The sequence below is a fragment of the Cinclus cinclus genome, chromosome Z (genome assembly GCF_963662255.1).
Source record: "Cinclus cinclus chromosome Z, bCinCin1.1, whole genome shotgun sequence".
Classification (NCBI taxonomy): domain Eukaryota; kingdom Metazoa; phylum Chordata; class Aves; order Passeriformes; family Cinclidae; genus Cinclus; species Cinclus cinclus.
The window spans coordinates 11,051,576-11,064,097 of NC_085084.1; the positions used below are offsets into that span (position 1 = coordinate 11,051,576).

At 33.6% G+C, this 12,522-nt stretch overlaps 1 protein-coding gene across 1 annotated transcript in view; it reads left to right on the forward strand.

The window, feature by feature from the left end:
- ADGRV1 (adhesion G protein-coupled receptor V1) overlaps positions 1–12,522 on the forward strand; it is a 252,208-nt gene that overhangs the window by 25,681 nt on the left and 214,005 nt on the right. Inside the window, exons 15-22 of the mRNA XM_062513025.1 lie at positions 66–229; positions 877–1,000; positions 1,389–1,655; positions 3,031–3,157; positions 5,360–5,577; positions 6,583–7,326; positions 9,393–9,766; positions 11,732–11,908. Of these exons, the coding sequence (XP_062369009.1) occupies positions 66–229; positions 877–1,000; positions 1,389–1,655; positions 3,031–3,157; positions 5,360–5,577; positions 6,583–7,326; positions 9,393–9,766; positions 11,732–11,908 (2,195 nt within the window). The remainder of the gene's footprint in view (positions 1–65; positions 230–876; positions 1,001–1,388; positions 1,656–3,030; positions 3,158–5,359; positions 5,578–6,582; positions 7,327–9,392; positions 9,767–11,731; positions 11,909–12,522) is intronic.

Genomic DNA, 12,522 nt, shown 5'->3' on the forward strand with positions numbered 1-12,522 from the left:
CTTTTTCATTTTGATCTGTATTTTTCTGGAGACACACACTGACTGTACATGTTTACATTTTGTAGCCTCTTACAGACTCGTAAGAAACCAAGGAAACTATGGCAATGTTAGTGTGTCCTGGATTGTTGATCCAGCATGTACCAATGACATCTATCCAGAACAAGGGACTATTTTCTTTGGCAATCTGGAGTTTTCAAAAAATATCACAATTTACTCTCTACCAGATGAGGTAATCATTTTTACAGTGTTTTTATGTAGATGCACACAACAAAGAGGAAGTACTAAAACATTGCAATTTAAGAGGAAGCTCTATTTTTCAATTTTTTTGAGAAAAATAAAAATACTTGGGTAAAAGTGTGTTTGTTTAAGCAAATAATAAAAATATTTGAAGCATTGTACATATCTATAAGCAAAAAAGAATCTGCCAGTAGTCAGGTGTGGTTAAATTGTAAGTAAACCACCTGTTTTGATAGCAGGAATCTTAATTTGGTATTTCAATGCTGATATACTTAAAGTAAGATAAAAAAGAATGAGAATAATTAGTAATAAATGAATAAATGAATGAATGAATAAATAAATAAGTAAATGAAGCTAGCTGTAAAAATAAGTTGCATCAGCATCAGGAAACTGCAAGATAACTTTTGGCTCATCTGTACCATAGTAAAGATAAGGGGTTTTATTTACAAAGATTTTTGACTGATAATTGTTTTTGTGTATATGTATGAACTGTAATTTGTCATCCCTCTTGGTACACTTATGAGTCAAAAAATAAACAACAATATGCAGAAACCCTTTTCTGTTGACCTTCTCAGCTGTTCATTTTAATTTATTTGTTTTGTAAGCAATAAATTAATTTCTTAATACTTTGTCACTCAGGTACCTGAAGAGATGGAGGTATTCATAATCAGATTATTCAATGCCACTGGTGGAGCTAGACTGGGCAATATAACCACTGCATTTTTACAGGTTACAAGGAATGATGATCCCATTTATTTTGCAGGTTAGATATTTCTGGTTTTAGATTTTGAATTCATATGCTACCCCAAACAGATTTCATTGACAGAGCAGATTATTGTAAAATCTTAATCCTAGTGGAGCTAGTGTTATAAAGTGTAATTTGTTGTTGTAGTAGTATTGTATTTGTTTGGTTTTTTTACTTAATAATTTTCTTACATTTTATGTGATCATTATTAATGAAGATGGCTCTGGGATTGGTTAGGTGGCTAAGGACAACAATATCCTCTTCTACCCACAAGTTTTTCTCTTCCCTAACTACCTGTGCCTTCTCTTTACCTGAGGTGAAGGATCCTGTTGTGGGGGATTAGGTGAATAGGCCACATTCAAGAAGCTCAGGCTTGAACTTGAATTTATTGCTTGTGTGTTTTCAGAACCTCTGACAGTGCGCATTACAGAAGGGAGTGTTGCAAACTTTACAGTCCTAAGGAATGGATCTGCTGATGCTGTTGTTGCTGTTCAGTATATTACTGTTAATGGAGATGCAACAGCTGAAGAGGGAGACTTTGTTCCCCGTGAAAAGGACAGTTTCATTCTGTTTGATATTGGAGAAAGAGAGCAAACCTTATCTGTGTATATTAATGATGATGATACCCCTGAAACTGATGAAGCATTTTATATCTTCCTTTTGAATTCAACAGGTAAAAGCAATGATTTAAGGTATATTTAGTAACTCTCTCTTTTTTCTCTATTTTTACCAGCTTATTCCTGTAATAAAGCAATGTATAGGCATTCTATGAATAAGGTTTGCAGCAACATTTCTATAACATTTCTGTACAGTGTGTTTGGATTTTTGATTTTGAATTGTTTAATTGGAAACAAAAATTAAATTATAAAAAAATTGAAACTGTCCTGCAATAACTTGAGTTAAAATCTCTTTCTGAATGCTCCAACTTAGATAGGGTTTTGACTAATCAATAAGAAAAATATAAGTTAAATACAAGAAATAGGTAGTTTTCTCTATTATCTGCATAGTTCATGTGTTTCCTGAGGCCAGCTGGAATTCACACTGATACCCAACTCTCTTACAGAACACCAGCTTCATGAAAATTATTGGACAAAGCCATACTTCTGCCTTTTTAAATTTTCTCTTCAGTGATCTCTTTCTACTTGACTAACTTTGTTCAGGATCTGCTGGTATTTTCTTTTACCATTCTGTTGGAAACCTGTGATGGCTTTCCTCATGGCACAGATTCCTGCCAGAATGAGCAATATACAGAATATTTCTAGATGAATTCCTGAAAGAAAAGTAATTATTATCTTTATTTTTATGATCAGTTGCATATATTGACCTTGATTGTTACATCCCTTTTGAAAATTATGTTGGACTGTGGTACCTCTGAGAAAATACAAATAGAGAGGTGTATGAAGTTGAAACCATAAACAGATTATTCACTTTAGAATAAAAAGAAGTCTAGTGCTTTTGAAAAGGGTGAAAACTAGGATGGTGATGGAAACATAATGTACCTTTTTGGACATAAAGAGGTGTGGAAATGTTCCTCCTGTGCTTACATACACAGAGAAATCCTACTAACTTCCGCATTATTCACAGGTATTTTGTATTTTTTTCCTTTCAGATAGGCTGTGATATGGGTATGACTAATCTCTTAAGGACTACTGTTGCCTTGTATTTAGTTAAAGTGCAATATTTTTGTTGTAGGTTTTAAGGAGAGCTGGGATCTCTGAATATGTCTTTTTCTTGACTTGACCAATTGATGAAAAATTAAGTACTACCTCTCATACAATCCTTTCTTCTCAGGATTGCATCATCTCTGGTCATGCCACATTTTTTTCTGCAAATCTACATTGTTGATCTCTGCCTTACTTACATGTTTTTATTCTGATTTGTCTGTTACTGAATATCTCTTTTACCTGTTGAATTCATTTTCACTGATATTTTATCACTGCTTGTTTCTGTCTTTGAAAGTTGTTGGCGTGAGAAGAAAATACATTAAATTTTAGAGTTACCTCCATTTCTGATTCTAGTTATGATAATATTAATCATCCTCTTTTTAGGGGATACTGTTATATTTCATGCTGGAGTGGCTACAGTTATTATTGAAGCAAATGATGATCCTAATGGAATTTTCTCATTAGAACCTCTAGAGAAGCCAGTGGAAGAAGGAAAAAGTAATTTTTTTTTGTAAGTAACTTTTAAATAATATTGTTGCCTCTTTTTTGAATACATGTATATATATCTTGCTATGTGCATTTTATGGACAATATTTTGATCTAATCCTATTTATTGCATTGCTAAAATTTATTAGAACATTAGCTCCACCAAATTTTTGATTAAATTATTTGCAAACATAGTGAGGATCAACAAAACATCAAGTATCAACTCTTGTATTAATTATCAAGTAGACTGTGCATATTAAAGTGTGTACAGAATTCATGTTAAAATATGTACAAATGAGATTACAGCCAGGGGGCTTTTTTTGTATTTTCACACAAATGAGATTACAGCATAGGGGCTTTTCTTATATTTTTACAAGAGTGTAGATGCAGATGGATCAAGATGAATGAGCAGAATATAACTTGGACCAACAGAGAAGTAAAAATATCTTTTAGAAATACAGCTAAATATAACTATGTGGTTGTTCATTTCTTTTTGCGCCCTACTTTGAAATCTTATTCTACAAACACCCTATATTACTATATTCTTTATGTTAGTTTGTTTTTCTTATATCTGAAAATTAGATAGGAACCTATACTCAAAGTCCAGATGTGCCTTTCTTCTAGGCTAAATATATTTTTCCCTAGTCTGACCTGTAGCTGCTGGGATGTGTTGAGGAAGGGGAAGGGTTAAGAAATTAATTTTCATGTCATCTGGCCTTTTTATTTTCCTAAAGTCAGAATGTTGCTATAAATTGACAAAAATACTAATTTTTAATAGGAAAATTGTAGACAGAGTATGAAGAAGCATAAGTTCACAATTAATTGGACAGTGTGAACAGCTATAGAAGAGGCTTTTTCACAATTGTTTAATTATCTTCTGTATATTTTTGTTTGATTTGATTGTTTTAAGGCCTTGAAGTAGACACCTATGACTGTGAGTTAGGTCTTTATGCTAGCGTTGCACATCTAAAAAGTTAAAATACTTTTAAAAAGAGTATATTAAATATATATTCTGTGGTTGGTTTTATTATGCTTTGAGGGGTTTTTTTTAGTCCTTAATAATATATTTATTTATTTTTTAAATCAATGGTGTGAAGAGTGATGATTTGAACTAAACACATTTGTATACAGGCGCTTTATGGAAGCACATGATACCAAGGTCACCAACATCTGACCTTGCTTAGTCCTTATTGATAAAATATATTTACTGGGAAACTCTCTCTTCCATACCTTCAAAAGGATTTGACTTTTGTTTAGTACATAAAAAATTATAAGATTATTATTATAAGATTATTTTTTTAAGATTTATTATAATCTTGTAAAATTATTTTATAATCTAAGCAGTGAGAACACATATGGCAACATTGAGCATTCAAGAGAGTAATTGGAGTTACTGCAATGATGCTACACTGCTGGAATAGCATCCTGCTTAATAACAACTAAAGGAAAATTTTGGAAGCAATAAAAGCATATTGTGTTTCTGTTCCTAGACTGTTTTACTGAATTAATTTTTCACACTTGTATAATAATGCTTTAAACAGTTGTTTGTTTTTTTCTTTCATTTTACCACACAAACAGAAATGCTGTTTTTGAATGTGTAAACATATTTTGTTAATAAAGGAACTTCTTTATGTTCAGTTTAGTTCTTTACTTTTTATTTGTAATACCTTTTGGCAATTGGTAAAATCATGTTACCGGATAGCTGTGCAAACATATAAAAGATCTTTTGTTTAAATTTACTAAATTCTTGATATGGAATAATCAGATTTGTGAAGGATCTAGTATATAACCTGAATTAAATACCAATACAAAAAAGGTTTTCCCTTGATGGTTAAGGGGAAAAAAAAATTGTAGATAAATGCCTTTTCTTTCTTCTCTGAGAGTGGCCAGTTAACTCAATTTTTAATATTAATTTGCTGAACTGTACATTCATTTTTATTATTAAAATAGAGTTGCAAGACAAACTGATGTTCATCCAAACAGTATTGTTTTGCATGTACCTTCATTGATTGCTTTCTTTCTAAGGTGTCTGTGGTATACCTTGGTGTAGAATTATATTGTGAAATTGCAGGCCTCTAAGAGGATTGTATATTTGTTATTTGTGGTTATTTAGAACAATGCATATTATTTCCTGCAGTAAGGATGATTAGTCCATGTTTTCCATTGTTAATGGAGAATGCTGATGGATACCTGCCAGGACAATCACTCTTTCCGTATCTCTGAACAGGGTTTTGAGACACAGAGGACACTTTGGAAATGTCTCCCTAGCCTGGCAGCTGTTTCATAATGACTCTACACTGAAGCCAGGAGAAGAGTTCTATGAAACTTATGGGACTGTGTACTTCATGGATGGTGAAGGATCAAAGCTGATAGTGCTCCATGCTGTTTCAGATAAAATTCCTGAATTCAATGAATTTTACAGTTTAAAATTGGTGAACATTTCAGGTATTGTCTTCCGTATAAACATTCCCTTCCTATGAGGTAGAAAATATTTAATTTAATCAATCAAAAAGAAAACAGTCCTGGAAAGATCTTTGCCTTGATGCCTATGTGATGCTATACTTTTCTGGTGAGATTTTAGATTTTGTTTTTCATTTATTCTTTAATTTAGGTATATGAACAACATTTTGGAATCTAGCCTTTAAAAGAGATGCCTTTAGGTGATTTCAGAGATGTAAAGCTTTGTATAGAGCTGACAAAAAGAAGGCATTAAAGGTTATGCATATCTACCATAATGGAGATTGGCTGGTTTGTTTGCTTTTTTCTAGAAATTTCTGTAAAGTACAAATAGTTACCACTTCATGTCACTTAAATTACAACTCTACAGGCCTGCTACTGAGTATAGTCCCAAATCTGCTGTACTCCTTCCACTTCAGTACTATTGTCTTCTATGCCAAGATAAAACTTAAAATATGTTGACATTTCTGTAAGTGACATCTGTATGTATGTAGAGATTTCCTTCTTAGTGGTGCATGTAGGCTCTACAGTCACACCATGATCTTACCATGGAGAAGTAGGTGACTAATGGCAGGACTTAGGAGCAGTTTTAACACACAACAGGTTACTGATTTTGCAGTGTAATCTCTGCTTATTTGGAGGTATTGAACCAAATGTTGCCATTTTGTATTTGTGTAAGTCCTGGAGTACATGAGAAATTAATTGACCCCATGTTTTTCAAATGAAACAAAAGCAACCTATTTCATTACTAATTCAGGAAATCTGAGCTAATCTTGTTATATTTTGTGCCTGAAAAATAACATGACTTGTTCTCTATAGTGTTTTAAAACCAATACAATTAATTTATGTTAATGTTAAATTTGGAGAAATTTTTAAGAGTTCAGACTCTTTAAAGAAGATTTAGGCCTATTTAAAAAGGTATTTTGTCCAAACATTTTAAAATCGTAACTATTTTCTGACCAGTAACTTCTTCTCTTAACTTCCATTATACAGGTGGGTCTCCTGGTCCTGGTGGACAGTTGTCTGAAACAAGCCTTGCTGTGACTGTGATGATCCCTTTCAATGATGATCCTTTTGGAGTCTTCGTTATAGATCCAGAGAGTCAGGACAGAGAGATAGTAGAAGATGTTCTGTCTGAAGATGATCTTTCCCATATTACAGACTTCACTATCTGGAGACAACAAGGCACTTTTGGTTATGTCCGTTTAGGTTGGGAAATAGTGTCCAGTACATTTCAAGCTGGATTACCATCAATGGTAGACTTCTTGTTGCTGGGATCATTTCCAAGTTCAGTGCGATCTCAGCCACACATGAGACGCCATCACAGTGGAACAGATGCTTTGTATTTCAGTGGAAAGGAGGATGCATTTGGAATTATTGGTCTGGAATACCCATACAATGGAAATACTGCAATAACTAATTTTACATTTTCAGCATGGTTGATTCCTAATGTCAATACTAATGGTTACATAATTGAAAAGGATGATGGTAATGCAACTTTATATTATGGTGTGAAAATCCAAACAAATTATTCTCATGTATCTGTGGTGCTTCATTATACAGCATTGGGATCCAATATGACATATATAGCCAAAGCAGCAGTCCTGAAATATCTGGATGAAAATACTTGGGTTCACATTCTGATTACTCTGGATGAAAGTATTATTGAATTTTACATGGATGGAATTCCAGTTCTAGGAGGAATTAAGAGCCTTAAAGGAGAAGCAATTGCTGATGGTGAGCCAATAGGCTGTATTATTTTTCTTCATATATGAAGTTCTGCAAAATATGGAAGAATCCAGCTCCTTGAAAGATGTATGCAAGATTCTGAAATTATCAGGTCTGATTAGTTAGTTAAAAGCTATACATAGAAAATTCTAGGGATTTCAAAAACCATATACATGGAAATAACAGCTGGAAAATTTTCAAAAAGTATCAGAACCGTAAGAAAGCTTGGATTGCAATAATTTTAAAATTAATAATTATATTTCTACATATATGCTTATCATGTATACTTATATGTACTTATAATTAATAATTTTCATTAGATTTACAGTATTGTGGCTAAGAAAGAATTTTTCCTCTCAATTTCTAAAACAAAATACAATAATGTTTTTGACTCGAGTTGCGTATTATATTACAGGTAAACCAATATTTTGTAATCAATAGAATTTTTCAGAGTTTAGATTTACTTAAGCATGTATTTATATGGTAAAAGAAAATTTTGGCCAAATGTTTAATAATGTTCCAAATAACTTTAGCATGTGTTCTTCAGTTCCTCTAACTTGATATTCCCGGATGTGCCTTAGTAATACATAACCATTATGGAGTTTTACAATCAACTAGCATAGCAGTGAGCATGACAGTAATTCCTTTATAGGGTCAGGTATTGTATGGTAGGAATAAATTTATATTTACTCTTTCTTTTGCAGTTTCTCACTCTTCCATGTGCCTTTTTTTCTTTTTTAATAGCAGTAATCTACATTCTTTTCCTTTCTTCCTCTGTCCATCAGTTTCACTGTTTTTCTTTCATGGGGATAGACAGTAAATGATTATCAAATTCCTGAATACAATCTCCTCTGTAATCAGAGAAGGAAAATTAAAAAAACATGCACTGATGTTAAATGCATATACATCTACATGCATATATGTGCACAAACATAAATCGAACATGAAGAGGAGACATCATTAATTCTTGAGTATAGGAATTTTTATTTCTGCCTTTAATTTCCTGGTAGTTGAAATCTAAAAAATTTAGCCTCTGTAAAAAAGTAGTTCTTCTGCAGCAAAGTAGTGCCCCTGCCGTTAATAACTGCCACCAGATGTGAAGTAGTGTAGCTTAGAAAAGAATCTTTCCCCCTTAGTTTCTAAAAGATGCATAAAATGCAGGAAGGCATTTGTTGCTAGAAGGATATGTCTGAGTCATTGCAAATTTTCCCTATTAATGGAGATGACATGTGCTCTGTCTGTAGATACTACAAGTATAAGCTAAGGATTTAATCTCTCACCATTTAATGCTGGATACTAAAGTGAGTGTACTTTAGCCTTACCATCCTCTGCCTTGTGTCTTGGGACCATTAGCAGTTGTGGTTGCTTGTTTCTAGAAGTGACATTCAGTGGCACATTTCTTTCCAAAATCAGAAAACATCTGAAGAGATATATTCTATGTGTTTTAGAGTGACAGAAGTGAGCTACCAGCTTCATGTATTTGTGCAAAAGAGAACTGTTATACACTGACTTGCTGAGTAGGGTAATTGTTTGGAGAGAAAGAAATGTTAAAGCAGTTGTAAAAAGTGCTTGGAACTTAGTCAGCATTTTTTAAGCCCCCCTTCCAGTGAATAGGGTACAATCATGTCCAGTGTGGCTAATACTCTGATCATCAGAATGGATTCTCTGTCCTAGCAGAGGACACATTAAATTAGACAAAGATACAAACTGGGTACAGCAAGTATTTGGAACAGCAAAAGTGAGATTGGGCTGCTGCAGCTGGACTCCAAAAATTTTTAATGGAAAGAGAGAAGTATCCAAGATTCATTATGATAAGGGATGATAGCAATGTGCAGATAGAATTAGTAGGATGAAAAACATGAATGGTCTATAAAGGAATTATTTGACCTGTGATGATCTACCTGTAGAGCTGAGATGAGACTTCAGGAGCCTCCCAGTGTACATTTCAAGATCAATATGATTACTAACCTGGGTATTGTAAATAATTTCCCATAGATTTTTAAGTAATTACGTATATTAGTTATTTTGAACAAAACATGAGAAATAACATGAGAAAATTCTAATTTTCTTCTCAGGTCCAGGGATAGTGAGAATTGGAGCAGGAATCAATGGTAACAGCAGGTACACGGGTTTAATGCAGGATGTAAGACTTTATGAAAGAAAATTGACACAAGCAGAGATCTATGAACTCCATGCAACTCCTGCAAAGAGTGATGTACACCCTGTCTCTGGGTATTTGGAGTATCAGCAAGGAGAAAACAATAAATCATTTATTGTGTCTGCAAAGGATGACAAAGAGGAAGAAGGGGAGGAGTTATTCATCCTAAAGCTCATTTCTGTGTGTGGTGGAGCTCGAATTTCACAAGAAAACACAACAGCAAGATTAAGAATACAGAAAAGTGATAATGCTAACGGTTTATTTGGCTTCACTGGAGCATGTATTCCTGAGGTAAGATGCTGATAAGGAAAACTACAGAAGAAATTTTAGACACAGTCAAACTAATGGCAAGGCTAACCAACCTTTGAAAGGCTTTGATTCCACCTTTTTAGTTTTTGTAGTTAAGAAAAGCTTTCTAGAATTTGGAATTCTGTAAGTTCTGTTTATACAGCCTCAGTCACATCGGCATTTGCAATATCACTTCTTTAAAATCCCCTCAAATTATTTTTATTAAGAAAATTTATTTTATTACATAAACTGAAGACTAAGTCTTAAAATTTCTTAGAACGGGTTTTTTTCCTGTACTTTTGTAGCTTCAGAGACTGTAACCTGATGCTGTCTTGGAGTGAGTTCATTTTCTTCTTAGTATCTGGTGCAGTTCTGTGTTTTAGATTCAGGATGAGGTGTTGATATCACAAGGATAGTTTGGTTGTTGCTAAGTAGGTCTTCACCTGAGTCAAAAACTTTTCTGTGTCTCATGCTATGTTAGTGAGGAGCTACAAAAAAAGCTGGGAAGGAACATGTCCAGGACAGCTGACCTGAATTGGCCAAAAGAACATTCCGTACTATAGAATGCCCTGTCCAGTGTATAAACTGGGGGAGTTACCTGGAAGGCATTAGATCATTGTTTGGAAATGGGCTGGGTGTTGGTCCCCAAGTGGTGAGCAATTTTGCTGTGCAGCACTTGTTTCTCCTGGGTTCTGTTCCAGTCTCTCCCTCCCTTATAATTAAATCATCATCGTTATCAAAATCGTATTTGATATGAATTCACTTGATACTAGCTGGAAGTTGCTGTTTTTAAACATTAAATTTTCTGTGGTGGTGGCCACCATATATGCAGTATATAAATTTGAATCTTTTATTGAGGGGATTGAAATAAACATAACTAATTGTTAGTTTTTTAATCATGATGAAAGATATGATACCCGTTTCTATTATTATTAGATTATTTTGGAAAAAAATTCTTAATGCTTTCAATTTTGCAACTCTTATGACCTCTTAAGCGCATCCTTTCTAACTTAAGTCCTTATGATGTGTTTGAAGTCAATCATCTTGCCTGATGCTAGTTTTCAGTTTACTTTCCAGATGCCTACCATCTGCTATCATAATAGATTCCTTTAGTTTCAAATGCCAGTGATAATTCTGTGATGCCACAGATCAGCAACCAACCATGAAGCAAAATTAAAAATTTATGTGGCGTGTTAATTGTTTCACCTTTATCTTATAGCACTGTTTATCAGTAGTTTAATTTTCTTATATCTGTATCTGTCTGTTAAGCAGCTGAAGGTGCATTCAGTATCTGCACTGTGTTAGCAAACAGCTCTGAAATTTATCTAATGCTTAAGATAGCTTTAGTAATTCTGATAACTTTCAAATAAAATTATTTTCTATTTTAGTTTGATGATCACAATTTTTAAAATATACTTGGCCAGTATCAATACCTGATTTGTTCCAAATGTATGAAATTGTTGCCGCTGAAGGCATGTTCTTTGTGAAGGCAGAATTGCAGAGTGTACTTTAGCACAAAAAGTTTTTCAGTTTTTATTGAATTATAATAGGGTAGTTTAAATATATCTACTTTTTTCCATGGTGTTTTTAGTCAGAGAAATGAGGATTCAAAATATTTCTTTAAATTAAAATTAAAATAATTGGCATTAATATAAAACAGTGTAGACACATTTTATAGACACATTTCAAACATTGATTCTGATTTTGTGTCCAAAAGAAACAACAGGGTCCAGATACTGGGTGACCTTAGGGAGATGCTGGAAGCTATTGCTATTTTCCATTAAGCTTGTTCCGACCACTATCAGCATCAGTTTCAGCTTCCTATCACTCCAAAAGTGCTGAAAGTATCATGACAACAATAAAAAATTGCTGAACATTTGAGTAGCATTAGAGAATTCAAACGTTTACATTTATTACTTTGACTTATTTTCATCATAACAAATATGTCAATTTCTTGCTTTCTTCCAGGCTGCTGATGAGGGTTCCACTATCTCCTGTGTCGTGGAGCGCACAAGGGGAGCCCTAGACTATGTGTATATAAATTACATTATCTCACAGGTTGATTCCAGGGGAATTAATTACTCTGTTAGCGATTTTTCTAACAGCAGTGGCACTATCACATTCCTTCCTTGGCAGAGATCAGAGGTAAACCCTACCTTCCTATTAACTATTCATCCTGTCCTTTGCAAACCTGCTGGAAAACACCTTCTGAGGATGCTTGACTGGTTTTCATACTAAAGAGTCTTTCCTTCACATGGCTTTTATTACATTTTAGAGGGTTTTTTTCCTCTTTGACATCTAACGGGTGGTAGGATAGACCCCTGTGTATCTGTGTATATCTCACTTCCGGCATTACTGTGCAGGCATGAATGCTTAAATGCACATTATTTCACATTTAATGCACATAAGATGTTTATATATATGTATATATACATATTAAATATATGTATATCTATAGATGTACTTCAAGTACAGGTAGTCCTGGACTTAAATAGTGGATCCAGTGACTTTTGAAATTGGAATATGATCAGGTTTTGATCTGAGTTGTGGAGATCAGTTTTATCTCCACAACAATTAAATAGACAGCAGTCAACTTCACTGCTGTAATCAAATGTCTTTGCAACTGCTAGCCACATTCTGTGTGTTTTTATTAATCTATTTCTGTGAATTTGACTCCAGCCAACAGGATGGGAATTCCACATTTATTTGAAGAAGTGTGGGACCACAATACTGTAGGAAGTTCATTGTGTTTTCTGTTA